The sequence below is a fragment of the Salvelinus sp. IW2-2015 genome, linkage group LG10, assembly GCF_002910315.2.
Source record: "Salvelinus sp. IW2-2015 linkage group LG10, ASM291031v2, whole genome shotgun sequence".
Taxonomy (NCBI): domain Eukaryota; kingdom Metazoa; phylum Chordata; class Actinopteri; order Salmoniformes; family Salmonidae; genus Salvelinus; species Salvelinus sp. IW2-2015.
In genome coordinates, this window is record NC_036850.1 from 20,509,598 (window position 1) to 20,526,483 (window position 16,886).

At 44.1% G+C, this 16,886-nt stretch overlaps 1 protein-coding gene across 1 annotated transcript in view; it reads right to left on the bottom strand.

The window, feature by feature from the left end:
• Positions 1–16,886, bottom strand: part of dennd2b (DENN domain containing 2B) — a 105,262-nt gene that overhangs the window by 54,656 nt on the left and 33,720 nt on the right. The window contains exons 2-3 of the mRNA XM_070445480.1: positions 14,032–14,130; positions 2,209–3,507 (exon numbers count right to left, since the gene is read on the bottom strand). Coding sequence (XP_070301581.1) covers positions 2,209–3,507; positions 14,032–14,105 — 1,373 coding nt within the window. The 5' untranslated portion in view covers positions 14,106–14,130. The remainder of the gene's footprint in view (positions 1–2,208; positions 3,508–14,031; positions 14,131–16,886) is intronic.

The window sequence follows — 16,886 nt, forward strand, 5'->3', positions numbered from 1 at the left end:
AATATTGCATTTAATCATGCATGGCTGTGTGCTGAGACAGTGGAGAGGAGAGCTGCAGTCCAGAGGGTCTGGTTCATTCCATCCTGACATCCTCTACTGGCCGATTACAATCAACGAGGACCACCTAAGAGGATGAAAGCCACTGTTCCAAGGAGACCCAAATATGCCTCATCCCTCAACAGCCCTCTATGAAGCTGAGCGAGCGAGAGCGAGAGAGCGAGAGCGAGAGAACTGGTTCAGAGAACCACTAAACTAATTACACTGACAGCAACATATGCTCCAATCACAAAGTCATTTCCTGTATATTTACCACCAACCCCAAAAAAATCTGGAGTTCTGTGTACTGTACGTATGTACACAGCATGACAGCTTGTGTGTGTCTGGACTCTGAATGCTCAGGACAGGACAGGGGGAGTCTCTCTCCATTAGATCAGTGAGATCACGCCTGCTATCCTGCTGTCCTACACCATTGACGGCTCATGGCTTTTAAACATGCTCTGAAATTGCGTCTGCCGCAGGAATGTTAAACACTGACTCCAAGTCAGGGACATTAAAGGATCTCTTCCCCGCTCATCAAGAGGATCTGGCAAGGCCCTGCCCTTAGTCATTGGCCTGAACAAGTTGTGCTCTGAAGGCAATTTAAAGGGGGATAAAGAACGAGGGTAATAAACAATATCAAGTGTTCCAGAAAGACATAACAGGCTAATAGCTGCCTGTACTGCACAGCTCTATAGCAACATAATGAAGAAGGATGAGGAGGCACACTGGGAACCTTGCGGTGTCCACTGGCAAGACAATACACTGTAGGCCTTTGCTAAATAACAGGCATGATAGAAGAAGAACACAGTCCTGTTTTGATGTAAGAGTGACTTGGAACGTTGTTGAAAATCTGTTGGACTTCAAGGATAGAACAATTGATGGTCTTGGACATGAACAGTTTGGCTGGAGCTGAGTAGTGATATTTAAGGATGTTCTATATCAACCATTATTACAGTGCACTGTGTTATAGACCTATTTACAGTAATACTTTGTTTCTCACAGACAGCAGACGTTTGTTACCTGGCCTTATACTAAGATACACAATGCCCTGTCTAATGTAGTTGACGTTTGAAATTTGTTTTATATTGCAATTAGGCTACTTAATGTTTGTTCAATGAAAGACTGACATTATTACAAAATAACACTGGAAAAACAGCAGAAACTCAATTTAACATATTCCATTTCAATGGCAACATTCTAGACAAATCAAATTAGAAAAAACAGAAAAACAAAAGCTATGAACAATATCAATAGAACAATGCGATCCTCTTCATATGAAGCCAAAAATACTGTCTTTCTAATGCAGGAAAACATTGATGCCTTGAGAAAATTAACAGCAGATTCAATGTTTATATGCTTATTATCAAACGCTGAACAGAGGCAGACTTGGTGGAACCAATTCAGTTAGCAGCATCACTACGAAGTGAGCGAGGCCGCTCTACTGTCTATCTGACTACAGCCAGAGCCAGACAAAAGGCCAATCATTTAATACACTTGAACACCAACAAAGTAAACGCTTGGTCTATGATCCTTACCTCCCTAAAAACATTCTCAGGACATGCTAGAGACATTTACAAATCCAAGACAAATAAATGTTCTAGCCGTCCAWGTGCAACTCTCAGAAAGGAACTAAACAAATTSACTGCCTCTCTGTTTTTACTGCAGCCTGCAGGACCCATGTTTTGTTTTGCAGCTACATAAATCAGCATCTCCTGTTCGCCATGTTGTTTGATCAGCAGGGCTGATTCTGAGGGGGAGGAAGGGCCCGGGGGATAAGATACACATGTTTTTACTGTCTGAGAATGCACTAAGCACAACACAAAACATCAGTTCACTGAACCGTGGACTTACTGACACATGCCATAACAATAAAAGACTACACTTAGAACAGAGTGTGCTATTTAGAACCTTAAAGAGTTCTTTGGCTGTCCTCATAGGAGAACACTTTGAATAACCCTTTTTGGTTGCAGGTAGAACACTTTTGGTTCCAGGTAGAAAGAACCCTTTCTACAGAGGGCTCTAGACGGAACTTAAAAGGGCTCTAACTGGAACCAAACAGGGTTCTAACTGGAACCAAAACGGGTTCTCGTATGGGGACAGCTGGATAACCTATTACAAACCCCTTTATCTAAGAGCGTACACGTCTAGAGGTGACGTGACTATTCTCACCTGTCCTGGAGTCTCTTGGGGGAGCTCCCGTCCTTTGACAGATTTCGCGTCATGTTGGGTGCTGAAGTGGTGGGCAGCAGGGGTGGTGACTCCTCAGAGGCACTGCCAGGAGGTAGTCCGTTGATTGGCGACATTCCCTTGTGGTTGCGGTTGGCGTCGTACTCAAAGGTGCGTTTAGGTTTGGGCAGGGGGTTGACTGGCATGCCCTCCGGGGTCTGTTGACAGGGGGACTCTGGGCTCTCGGTCTCTGACCGGGTTGAGCTCACACTGAACCTCTGTCTGGAGAGTTTATCAGAGGCTGGCAGGGCGTCTGGTTCTGTGGCCACGGAACATATACTGCTGCGTTTACTGGTGCCCCTACTGTCCAAGTCCTCGACCCCACCTATCATAAAACACTTCTGTCTCATTTTGTCTGGTGCATAGCAGTTACTAAGATACCGCGGTGGCTGGKTGGGGCTCTCCTTCAGCACCTTCTCAATCTTTTGTATCCGATTGAGTACAGCAGACGTTTCCTTCCGAGCAGACAGGGAGCTCAGGAATAACGCAGAGGAGTCTGTCTTTCCTGGCCTCTTCTGGAAGCGGCCCTGACACTCCCTGTCTGAGGCTGCCTCCTCTTCCTCCGTCTCTGGATAGGAGCACTCTGAGAAAGCCGTACTCATCCTCCGGATGCTCTTGAAGTCAAAGGTCTTCTCACTGCAAGGTGAGGGGAGGAGGCTGGGGCAGCCCTCGCTGCCGCCCACACGCTCACCTACAGGCCTCTTCTCCAGACACAGGCTCATCCTAGGCAGAGCCACCCTCCTGCACTCCCATTCTGAGATCTTCTTACGGATGGCCACAGAGGATGTCKCTGACACGGGGCGGCTGAGAGAGAGGGTGCGCTTGTGGCTGTGGTTGGATGAAGGTCCCAGGGAGAGGGTGCTCCAGCTCAGGGGACCACCACTCAGTCCACCRCCCCCAGGAAGGTCCTCCTGTTTCTGGTTCTCTTTCTGCTCCTCCTGGCCCCCCTGGGCCTCCTGACCCACCGGAGCCCCACCAGAGGGCTTGTAGATGGAGAGCTTGTTGTCCAGGCAGCTAATGCTCTTGGACTTGGTAAGTGGGCTCTGGAACAGTAAGTCACAGGAGAGAGAGGCTCCACTGTAGAGGCTAGCGGTCTTGCTGCTCCAGCCGGCCCGGCCCAAGAGTCTGCCGTCTGTTTTGACGTATCTGACGTGCTGCCTGTTGTCCTCGCTGTCGCTGAGCGGGGCGTGGCACTGCCCCTGTGTGGCAGAGAGAATGGGGGGTGGGGACGCAGACTGGCACCTGGAACGAGAGTAGGGGGGGGGGGGTCAGAAACATCATGATACCATTCCTTACAACGTTACTTTATTTGCTCCCAAATACCAAAATAATAATTTAGCTCACTAAACAGCTCGGAAGAGTCTGGCGCTGAATTCCTCTCAACACTGCTGACTGCACATTGAGAGAAACTAGGAGTGGAATACCAGTGGTTACCTCAGGTGTATTCAGCTTACCAGTGGAAGATTAATCATAGCAGCTAAAGTTTACAGGGCAACAGAAGGAGAAAACTCTCTCTTTAGAGAAGAAAGAAAAGAAAGGAAAACCCTTCAATGCCAGAATGTATTTCTAAGATAATAGGCAACATGAAAACTTTGACCACTCATGTAAAATAACCGATGGAAAATACCCAGTAATGTGACATAACTTTGGCAGTATGGGATCCCTGTTTGATGCCAAAGCAAATACATATCTACAGTAAAAATGCATGTGTGGATTTTTCCACATAATTAAAATGATTTGGGTAGAATGTATGTATGTAGACTCCAACACACAAAGCCATGGGAATACACCACGCTGAGAGACAGATGAGACGCTCTTAGGTCTTACCTTCATCAGCAGCTTACCACACTAGTCCTGGGAGAGTTGTCTGTGTTTCCTGATGCTAACAGCTAACAGCCTCACAGAGTGGACACCGGCCCGGCCCCTGGCTCATTACAGACTGGTCCATTGTTCACCTCACACCGCCGCTYACGCAACGCTGCTGCTGCTCAATGCTGAGCAATGTGGATTAAACACCCTGCTGCTGACCTCATTTGGGCTTTTCACAGAGAGAAACACACTCTTTCTCACCCATCTCTGACTCTTCCGTTTCTACCCGACTCAGAAGACTTTGGGAACTTTCTGAACTTGGCTCCTGACTGAGGCTTGCGAAACCCAAGGCGGTGGTGGGGATCTGATGTCACAGCTAGCAACGGTTAGAATAACAAGTGTGAGCTGAGCTGGGCTGGGAGGAAGTGATGGCTGTGATCCAAGGTGCAGGTTGGGACAGATCTCTTCACACCTCTGGGCTCTGTCTTTCACACGAGGGTGGGGACTACTGGGGAGAGAGCTGTACAGCACCTGATCACCTGATCACCGACTGTCTGACTCTGACTCACTGTGTCAGTGACCTAACTCCTCCTGACAAACTGCTTTGTCCAAGTTGCCTGCCTCCTACTCAAACAATTAAAATTGTACATTCTAAATTCTAAACAAGCATTACGGGTTCAAATCCAGTAGAGTTGACAGAACACACCTATACTTAGGCCCCTACAGTCTGTTTGGAAAGCAGGAAAGGTTTTGTCATTATAGTTACAGCCCAAAGAAGTGAAGAAAGCAGCAAGATAGGAAAAGTTAAGTATTAACTAAAGAATGCCCTTTAAAGCTTGATTAAGCCATAACGTAAATATAATAAATTAAATGGAGCCAGTTCAATAGCATTACTGAACTGTACACATATGAAGGTAAATGGAGCCAGTTCAATAGCATTACTGAACTGTACACATATGAAGGTAAATGGAGCCAGTTCAATAGCATTACTGAACTGTACACATATGAAGGTAAATGGAGCCAGTTCAATAGCATTACTGAACTGTACACATATGAAGGTCAAAAAATTTCAATTTCCCATACTAAACATACACTCTTAGAAAACGGGGTTCTTCATCTGTCCCATAGGAGAACCCTTTTCGGTGCCAGGTAGAACCTTTTTGGTTCCAGGTAAAACCTTTTTGGGTTCCATGTAGTACTCTCTGTGGAAAGGGTTCTAAGAGTGTAGGGTAGGCCTATTATAGAACAAATAACAATATGAGGGAGAATAAGTCTTTCAATTACAGTGCCTTCAGAAAGTATTCATACCCCTTGACTTATTCCACATTTTGTTGTGTTACAGCCTGAATTCAAAATTGATTACATAGATGTTTTTTCTCACCCATAATACCCCATAATGACAAAGTGAAAACATATTTTTAGACATTTATGCGAATGTATGAAAATGAAATGCAGAAATATCTAATTTACATAAGTATTCACAACCCTGAGTCAATACTTTGTAGAAGCACCTTTAGCAGCGATTACACTTGGATTATGCAACATTTGCACATTATTATTTCCAAAATTCTTCAAGCTCTGTCAAACTGGTTGTTGATCATTGCTAGACAACCATTTTCAGGTGTTGCCATAGATTTTCAAGTAAATTTAAGTCAAAACTGTAACTTGGCCACTCAGGAACATTCACGGTCTTCTTGGTAAGTAACTCCAGTGTAGATTTGGCCTTGTGTTTTAGGTTGTTGTCCTGCTGAAAGGTGAATTAATCTCTCAGTGTCTGACGGAAAGCAGACTAAACCAGGTTTTCCTCTAGGATTTTGCTTGTACTTAAGCTCCACTCCGTTTCTTTTTTATCCTGAAAAACGTCCCAGTCCGGAACGATTACAAGCATACCCATAACATGATGCAGCCACCACTATGCTTGAAAATATGGAGAGTGGTACTCAGCAATGTGTTGTGTTGGATTTGACCGAAACATAATATGTATTCAGGGCAAAAAGGTAATTGCTTTGCCACATTTTCTGCAGTATTATTTTAGTGCCTTGTTGCAAACAGGATGCATGTTTTGGAATATTTTTATTCTGTACAGGCTTCCTTCTTTTCACTCTGTAAATTAGGTTTGTTTTGTGGAGTAACCATCCTCAGTTTTCTCCTATCACAGCCATTAAAACTCTGTAACTGTTTTAAAGTTGGTGAAATCCCTGAGCGGTTTCCTTCCTCTCCGGTAATAGAGTTTAGGAAGGACGCCTGTATCTTTGTAGTGCCTGGGTGTATTGATACACCATCCAAGGTCTAATTAATAACTTTACCATGCGCAAAAGGATATTCAATGTCTGCTTTTTTTATTTGTCCCAAGTACCAATAGGTGCCCTTATTTTGCGAAGCATTGGAAAACCTCCCTGGTCTTTGTGGTTGAATCTGTTTGAAATTCACTGCTTGACTGAGGGACCTTACAAATAATTGTATGTGTGGGGTACAGAGATGAGGTAGTCATTAAAAATGCAACTTATTAAGTGCATTTTTACTCCTGAACTTATTACTGTAAGCTAGCCATAACAAAGGGGTTGAATACTTATTGACTCAAGACATTTCAGATTTTCATTATTAATTAATTTGTAAACATTTCTGAAAAGATCAATCCACTTTGACATTGTGGGGTATTGTGTGTAGGCCAGTGACAAAAACAAATCTAAATGTAATACATTTTAAATTCAGGCAGTAACACACCAAAATGTGGAAAAAGTCAAGGGGTGTGAATACTTTCTGAAGACAGTGTATGATACTCCACTAAAATGGCTCCTGGTAAGTGAGTTAACCCGTGGAACTTGACAGATTAACCCATACCATCAATCAGCATGTAGGAACAATGCCATAGACAGTACAGTATGTATGAGAACCAGATCACTACAGATTATCTCTAAGGGACTACTGTATCTAACTTCTCCAGTTGAAACTGCTTGGTTTCTTATAATGAGGTAGAGGGGAGTGAAACTGGCCCCACATGCCTGGTTTGGACTCAGGGTTCTCTCATTAAACCCAGTCCAGAGGCTGGACTCATAGGTTAAGTTTCCTGGACACGGTTTAAGTCTAGTKCAGGACCATAATGAGCAGTGTCCTGGATGAAGCTATTCATACATCATCGTTTTACAGAATAGTGCTAGCTAGATCACGTTCCAGTTGACTGTGGTAAAAGTCCAAAGTTACGTCCAATTATCCAGTGTGTCTAAAATGGAAACATATGCGATATGGTTTCAAGGGAAAGCAAATGGATAAAGACCAAACAAGGGTGAAAATAGCAAGAGGACGGTTGAGTTTTAGTAACCAACATTCTCAAGGTTGAACCCCATTGATCAGTTCTGTAATTAATTTACATGTAGTTTTGATTTGCCACATTAATTTATAAGAATATATCTAGAAAGCATTTTGATGGATCAATGTTCAACAATAAGCTCCTGCTGGGGAAACATTATTGCTAATGGCCTTTAAATCAAACTGTATGGTATATATCCACAGTATTGCGCCAAATGCACATTATATACTGAACAAAAAATATAAACGCAACATGTAAAGTGTTGGTCCCATGTTTCATGAMCWGAAATAAAAGATCCCAGAAATGTTCCATATGCACAAAAAGCTTATTTCTCTCACATTTGTGTACAAATTTGTTTACATCTCTGTCAGTGAGCACTTCTACTTTGCCAATTTAATCCATCCACCTGACAGGTGTAGCATATCAAGAAGCTGATTAAACAGCATGATCATTACACAGGTGCACCTTGTGTTGGGGGAAATAAAAGGCCACTCTAAAATGTGTAGTTTTGTCACACAACACAATGCCACAGATATTTTGAGGGAGTGTGCATTTGGCATGCTGACTGTAGGAATGTCCACAAGAGCTGTTGCCAGATACTGTAATGTTAATTTCTCTGCCATAAGCCACCTCCAACATAATTTTAGAGAATTTGGTAGTAAGTCCAACCAACCTCACACCTGCAGACCACGTGCAACCATGCCAGCCCAAGACCTCCACATCCGAATCCACAGAAAAACACAACCCAGTTCACAAATACTGACTTATAAACCACTATGAGATGGAATCAAATGTGAGTGACTGCATATCAAAAAACACTGTAAGGTGTTTAAATGTGGCATATGCTTATGACAGTCCCACTGCAGTGTATGGTGCAATGCTGTCTTGCAACAAAGAGTCCCACCAGACCGTTGTATTGCAGTGCAAATTCCGTGTCCTCCAAGGAAAAGGAAAAATACCTCTTTGCATGCAAATTTTCTCATGGATGTCCTGGATTCGGGCGGCTGTTTTACAAACAGGATCACACAATATATACACTGCTCAAAAAAATAAAGGGAACACTTAAACAACACAATGTAACTCCAAGTCAAGTCACACTTCTGTGAAATCAAACTGTCCACACTTAGGAAGAAACACTGATTGACAATACATTTCACATGCTGTTCGTGCAAATGGAATAGACAAAAGGTGAAATTATAGGCAATTAGCAAGACACACGCCCAAAAAAGGAGTGATTTCTGAGGTGGTGACCACAGACCACTTTCAGTTCCTATGCTTCCTGGCTGATTGTTTTGGTCACTTTTGAATGCTGGCGGTGCTCTCACTCTAGTGTAGCATGAGACGGAGGTCTACAAACCCACACAAGTGGCTCAGTAGTGCAGTTCATCCAGGATAGCACATCAATGCGAGCTGTGGCAAAAAGGTTTGCTGTGTCTGTCAGCGTAGTGTCCAAGAGCATGGGAGGCGCTACCAGGAGACAGGCCAGTACATCAGGAGACGTGGAGGAGGCCGTAGGAGGGCAACAACCCCAGGCGCAGGACCGCTACCTCGCCTTTGTGCAAGGAGGTGCACATGCCAGAAGCCCTGCAAAATGACCTCCAGCAGGCCACAAATGTGCATGTGTCAGCATATGGTCTCACAAGGGGTCTGAGGATCTCATCTCGGTACCTAATGGCAGTCAGGCTACCTCTGGCGGGCACATGGAGGGCTGTGCGGCCTCCACAAAGAAAATGCCACCCCACACCATGACTGACCATCGCCAAACCGGTCATGCTGGAGGATGTTGCAGGCAGCAGAACATTCTCCACGTGCGTCTCCAGACTTCTGTCACGTCTGTCACATGTGCTCATGTGCTCAGTGTGTGAACCTGCTATCATCTGTGTAAGAGCACCAGGGCGCCAGTGGCGAATTTGCCAATCTTGGTGTTCTCTGGCAAATGCCAAACGTCCTGCACGGTGTTGGGCTGTAAGCACAACCCCCAACCTGTGGACGTCTGCCCTCATACCACCGCTCATGGAGTCTGTTTTTCTGACCGTTTGAGCAGACACATGCACATTTGTGGCCTGCTGGAGGTCATTTTGCAGGCGCCTGGCAGTGCACTCCTTGCACCAAAGGCGGAGGTAGCGGTCCCTGCTGCTGGGTTGTTGCCCTCCTACGGCCTCCTCACGTTCCTGATGTACTTGGCCTGGCTCCTGGTAGCGCCTCCATGCTCTGGACACTACGCTGACAGACACAGCAAACCTTTTTTGCCACAGCTGCGCATTGATGTGCCCATCCTGGATGAACTGCACTACCTGAGCCACCTTGTGTGGTTGTAGACTCCGTCTCATGCTACCACTAGAGTGAGAGCACCGCCAGCATTCAAAAGTGGACCAAAACATCAGCCAGGGAAGCATAGGAAACTGAGAAAGGTGGGTCTAGTGGTCACCATCTGCAGAATCCACTCCTTTTTTGGGGTGTGTCTTGCTAATTGCCATCATTTCCACCTTTTGTCTATTCCATTTGCACAACAGCATGTGAAATGTATTGTCAATCAGTGTTGCTTCCTAAGTGGACAGTTCTGATTTCACAGAAGAGTTGATTGACTTGGAGTACATTGTGTTGTTTAAGTGTTCCATTTATTTTTTTTGAGCAGTGTAATAACATGAGTACCTTCATACTAACATTAATATAGCTCTTCGCTTTAATCTCTTACAGAATAATTAAAATAAAACGGAGTCACAAATACCTTTACACTTTAACTAGACAGCAAGCGGCTAAACTCAAAGTGAACTCAACTACAATAATCTAGACACTGAGCAAGCAAAGGACTTTACACAACTACAGCACCAGAGTGACTGAACAATAGACTAGCCTGAGCAAATGGAAGTACTCATGCTTACACACTATTACACCATTTCTTATAAAGTCATCTAAAACATAACTGTGTACCAACATGGATTATGATAATAGCTAATCACATTTTATAAAAGTATGAAAACTAAAATAGTTCGCCATGCAGGATTAGCATGATCACTAATGTTTGCTATTTCAATTGATCGATAGCTGAGCTAGCCTAAATGTTAACGGCTAGTGCATATGCTAGGTTCAGTATGAACACGCACAAAACGCTAGCAATAGCTTAGCTAGTCTAATCGCTAGCGGCTCGTTCTCCTTATTAAACCTAACCAAATCCCGGGGTCAATCTTTCCCTCAACCCCTTCACAGTACGTTTGGATAGATAAGTAAGTGTTAATATCTGGTTCTGTCTTTTTAGTTCAGTTTTGTACAACTTCTCACTTCGATTTGAAACATAGTTTTTCTTCCATAGAATGGTGGTAGCTCTTCATGTTCCATTCTAGCTCCTTTTCAACATGTTGGAGCCAACTGGTATAGAGCGTGAGGTTAGGAGAGGGACTAAGAGAGAATATTGAGTTTTGATTGGCTCAAAATAAACTGCTCGTCATGCAGCTTCTGACAGATGATTTGTAATAGCTGTAAGCTTTTAAACATATCACAATATAATATAATATGATTGGTTGCTGGAATCTCACTAGTAACAATTGTCACGCCCTGATCTGTTTCACCTGTCATTGTGATTGTCTCCACCCCCCTCCAGGTGTCGCCCATCTTCCCCATTATCCCCTGTGTATATATACCTGTGTTCTCTGTTTGTCTGTTGCCAGTTCATCTTGTTTGTCAAGTCAACCAGCGGTTTTCTCAGCTCCTGCTTTTCCCCAGTCTTGCTTTTTCTCGCCCCCCTGGTTTTGTCCCTTGCTTGTCCTGTCTCTGAGCCCGCCTGCCCGACTACGCAGTCTGCCCTTGACCCTGAACTTGCCTTCCGTCCTGGGTCTTTGCCACTACTCTGGATTATCGACCCCTGCCTGACCTGACCCTGAGCCTGCCTGCAGTCCTGTGCCTTTGCCACTATTCTGGAGTATCGATCCCTGCATGCCTTGACCTGTAATTTGCCTGCCCCTGTTGTTGCAATAAACATTGTTACTTCAACACAGTCTGCATTTGGGTCTTACCTGAAACGTGATAACAAGTATTCAACATTAGTTGACCTGCGTTACACCTGGCTCCCAAGTGGGCAGGCCTATGCCCTCCCAGGCCCAACCATGGCTGCGCCCCTGCCCATAGATGAAATCCATAGATTAGGACCTAAAAAAATTATTTCAATTGACTGATTTCCTTATATGAACTATAACTCAGTAAAATCGTTGAAATGGTTGCATTTATATTTTAGTTTAGTCTAAATTCAGTCTGGTTCTTGTTTGACCTAGCAGCAGCCATTACATTGTGATAGTCAAAACTGCCCCAGTGTAAAATCACTGTAGATGTATTTCAAATAGCAACAGACCCTGTGTAATATATCGATTCAAACACCCCATATCCAGCCATCAGACCATTATACGTTGAATCAGCCGGTAGAATAACAGTGCGCGTTCAAAAATACCCCCTTAGGCACGCCTTGGCCAAGATTACTCCAGGAGTCATAAAAAGCTGGTTTGACTGCAGTATTAAGCCCCTGTAAGTTCCTTTTCACACAAAAGGAAAACATCAAGTGCAGAATTCTCCAGTACGGATAGCTGCGTTGTGGTTGGGGTCTGTGGGGGTGTTCTGGTGGTCAGGACTGGGCCTGTTAAAACAAGCCTGGCTCTGGCGCTGGGCAGCTTCAACTGTGGCGGCCACACATGTACTGAGCTGGGTGCCAATTACGGCCTGGCTTCTGGGTCCTGGACCCACTGTCCTCCAGCCAGGGCACATCATATCAACCACAGGTCACTTCCTGTTCTGTTGATAGACCGGGCCACAACAGGAGGGCTTCCAGTAACCCAGATAAATAGATAGATTTTCAAAAAGAAAAAAAGAGAAGCCATTAACATCCGCTCCATTTCACTTTGAGCTTCACCCTCAAGACACACTCCCTCTTCCTTTCATAAATGTGTTTTATTTCATTGCCTTTTACCTTTTTATAGATTTATATCCAGCTTTCCAGTGACTTAATTTATTTTCTCAGCAATAATCTTTTCTATTAAAAGAAGTGCCCATCAAAGCCCTACTGCACCCCTCCCAGATCTTATGAGAAGTTGTCTTCTCAGAATTCTTTCCTGCCAAGTGAATTTACCGACAGAATCATTCTTTTTTTGGGGGGGGGGGTAGAGACTTGTGGGAAGTTGGGGGCAAGTATATAACTGTGCTCTCTCTGTGTATAAATGACAGTTTCTTCTCTTAAATCATCTTAACTTTGTGCAATTTTTAATAAGTCAAAACGCTACAAACATAATGTGTGAGTGTTGATGGTAACAGAGATAGGGAGTGTTATTGTTTCTAGAGAACTGTCTTTATCTCGAATGGGGTTGTTAGATGAGCGATGGGGTACAGTTATTAGATTCAAACACTTGATGTAACCTGAGTAGATTATCATAAAGAGACCTGGGCTAACTACACTCTTAAAATAAAAGGTTCCAAAAGGGTTCTTCAGGTGTCCCCATAGGAGAACCCTTTCTGGTTCCAGGGAGAACACTTTTTGGTTCCAAGTAGAACCCTTTTGGGTTTCATGTAGAACACTCTGTGGAAAGGGTCCTACATGGAACCAAAAAGGGTTCTTCAAATGGTTCTCCTATAGCGACAGCAGAATAACCTTTTTAGGTTCTAGATAGATACACTCTTAGAAAAAAAGGTGCTAACTCAGGAGACATGGTGAGGTAACAGAAAAACAACTACTCAGCACAAAATCTATTTATCTTAAAAAATATATCTGTCAGTGGTAGTCATGTTTAAACTCCTCACAGGCTATGGTGTTTTCACACTGGGTGAATGTACCAGCCAGGGCTGTAGCTAGCTTCCAACTGGCAGCCTTTCTCAAGGTTATTCACATAAGAGATCCAACTAAAACATGTCAGAGCCATAGCCACTGACTGCTGTGTTATACAAGGACATGTAGCACTTGGTAAACTAACATTCTGACAGACTACACACCAAGTAGCAGATGGTGAAGGCTTGCAGTTGCACCCCTGTGAGTCCGATGTAAGCATTCCATGCCAGTTGATGCCAGTTCCCGTAGATCTTAAATCTTCACTCTAAGCCTAGTTTCAGTGGACACAGTGTGTGTATATATAGTGTTGAAGGGAAAGACTGAAAACAGAACAGTCTATCGCCAGCACTTTCATTACGAGCCCTGTTTGTTTCTCTGTTCCAGGAGGAAGATGTCATCTCTCAACATGGTAACTCAAACAAGCCTCTGCTCAGACCACAAAGAGTTTATTGTTGAATGGGGCCCTATTCCAGAATGTAGAGGATGGCTTACAAAAGCAGATACTACTAGTCCTATCCCTGTTGCTCTAGAGAAAAGGCAGACAGAATACTGCAGAATACAATCAGTACTTCCTTATTAATAATTGCGTAACGCTAACAGCTGTGGCTTGATGAGCCATGTCACCTACTGCATGCAGTGTATCACTCAACACAGACACATAATGGGATCCCACGGTACAGATTTACAAAAATAGCTTTACTACCTGAAGAAAATGTCCTGACTGAGGCAATAAAGGATATGAGCACCTGCACTGGTTATTACTGACATCATAGTGCATGTTGAGAGCCATCTCCTTTCCCTCCACCCTGTCCCTCCCCCTGGCTTAGAGGCTGGTGGGGATGTAACTGACCTGTCGGGGATGTCCCGGGGCACATTAGCCCCTCTTGCTCGGGGTGCAGCCTTGGAACTTTTGTTGGCAGTCATCGTCACCCTCGGACCGCCCACTCGCCTGATAGACAGACAGGATACAACACATGAAACTCCCCAGCCGTAACATGGACAATACATCAGCATCCAACAGATTGAAGTCTTTGTGATTGTTTGGGTGAGGGTATACTTGTAGCAGTGTACATGTTGTTTATAAATCACAACAATTCATTACTTACTGTTAATATATTGCAGTAATAAGAAAATTAGTTATGTGAAATAAAGCGTTACCCAAAACACTCACACTTGAATTTGAGACCTTGAGAGTGTAAGTGGGTCAATGTGCTCTGTGCATATTTGGCCAAAACCATGACAAATATGGAGCTTAATCTCAGCCATGGGAGTGCCATATCAGATATCAGATGGATGACTTCACTGGATTCCTAACAGTGTGAGTAAACACCAGAGCATAAAGTACAACAACCAAGGAGAGAAAGGGCTGTGCTGTGTGAGGGTCTCATCTGTGCTCTGGGCTCTGCTCTGTTAATCCAGCACCTCTTTCTCTCTCTTCTCATACAAATTAATGGAAATACAGTAATCATGAGGTCACCGCTCCAAACGAGAATGGTCCCTGAAGTCTTACAACAGAAGACAAATGTCTTTGGTTGTCACAGAAACGGCAGAAATATTTCTGAATCATTCAGGCCAGTTGGACAGAAGATCTGGGCTTGTTTAAAAGAAACCTTCAATCTCACTCCATTGTTTTCCCATCAATTTAGAGAGCACAAAACTTTAAAAGGTAGAATTAAAGAAATTACAGAGCATGATCTCTAAATTGTAATTACGGTGCACCCTTAAAATCGCTGTTTGAGATTGAAGTGGGCAAGAATAGCCAGTAATTGCAAACAAAGCAGAGCCAACTAAAGAGAGGAGACACTCCATCCCCTTCTGATTGGAATGTGTGTTTGTATCCGTCTCTGCTTGACTAGAGCAGCCAAGATTAACAGACTTGCTCTCTTCCCATGAACATGTTCACCAAGAGGGCTAGAAAAAAAAGCCTTGCTGTGTTTTACTGCAGATTTTACTTTTAGGGGCTTGTAGTTTGTGTGCTGCTGAAGGCTCTGAGGACTCAGGCTAAACAGAGAGAGAGACATGTTTCTCTGATCTGACTGACATGATGACCACATCGCCCGCGTTACGTGTGCAAGCGTTGCAAAATACATTTACACATACATGTTATTCAATCATTTCATTCTAACTGCTCGCGTGCTTCAACAGGCGTCTGCGTAGCCAGGCGCTAAAATAAAACTCCCATCTCCTCATTGGTTTTTAGGAGCATATACCCGCGTGGGTGATTGAAAGATGAACTGAGGTCCACACTCCATTCCAGTTGGTGGTGTTAATGCACCTTAAAGTTGGTTGCCAACCGCCATATAAAGTCCACAGAAAAAGAAGAAGATAGAAGAGATTACTAGAAACTAACCATGTTTCCCCTTTCATCTGTGGATTAACTGTCGTAGTAGAGACTCAAAATGGGTCAAAATTCTACAAAGATACAGAAAAAAAGTACCTTGTGCATTTCAGGTAAAATAAAACCCAATGTTTGTATCCGAGGACAAATTAGCTAGCAACATCAAGCTAGCAACATCAAGCTAGCGAGCTAAATGTCCATGAATGTTTCTTGTGTTTCGACCTGTCCCCAAATTAATATAGCTGGTTCAGAGTTAATGTTGATATTTCAATGGCGGACGCACGCGCATGCTTGGTCTAGTCGGCATGTGAGCCAAACGGGCCATCACATTTACACTACTCTGATCAACATTATATTCAATCAAAGGGTAATGACTTCTAGTCTTGCATATTTCTCTGCCTGATAATGTAGTTCATATCATTGCCATTATCATCATTTCACCAAAACATCTTTATTATATATTCATGTATTATTGTGTTGAAATGGATGTTCAGATCAAATGTGTTGTTTCTTCAACGCTTCTCTATAACGCCACACATTCTGTGGTGTCCATGACTTGGCAGACATCAGCACCCAGAGGAACCCGTGTTAGTAACCCGTGATCACGTGTGGCTCAGTTAGTAGAGCATGGTGCTTATTACGCCGGGGTTGGGAGTTTGATTCCCACAGGGAACCAGTACCAAAAAAGTATGAAAATGTGTGCACTCCCTACTGTAAGTCTCTCTGGATAAGAGCGTCTGCTAAATGACGTAAAAATAAATGACCACGCCGTCATTTCACCATAAACAGTCCCTGGATGCCCACATGTCCCTGCACAATTTCCCCCCTTCAAATGCCACTCTCATCTAAAATACAGTCTCAGCACTGACACAACCCCTCTTCCAAAGTGTTTTGGTTTCTATGGAGGTCAATAGAAAATCCAGAGAGATCAGAGGTGTATAGGAGGGAGGGTGCTGGGCTCTGGTCAGAAGCTGTTTGTTTAAAGGAAGTAGTTATATGAAGCAGCAGTAGCCCTAATGGAGCTCAGTCCTATAGACAGATGAGGAGAGACGGCACTGAGCCCTATAGAGACAGATGAGGAGAGACGGCACTGAGCCCTATAGAGACAGATGAGGAGAGACGGCACTGAGCCCTATAGAGACAGATGAGGAGAGACGAGCCACTGAGCCCTATAGAGACAGATGAGGAGAGACGGCACTGAGCCCTATAGAGACAGAGAGGAGAGACGGCCACTGACCCTATTAGAGACAGATGAGGAGAGACGGCACTGAGCCCTATAGAGACAGATGAGGAGAGACGGCACTGAGCCCTATAGAGACAGATGAGGAGAGACGGCACTGAGCCCTATAGAGACAGATGAGGAGAGA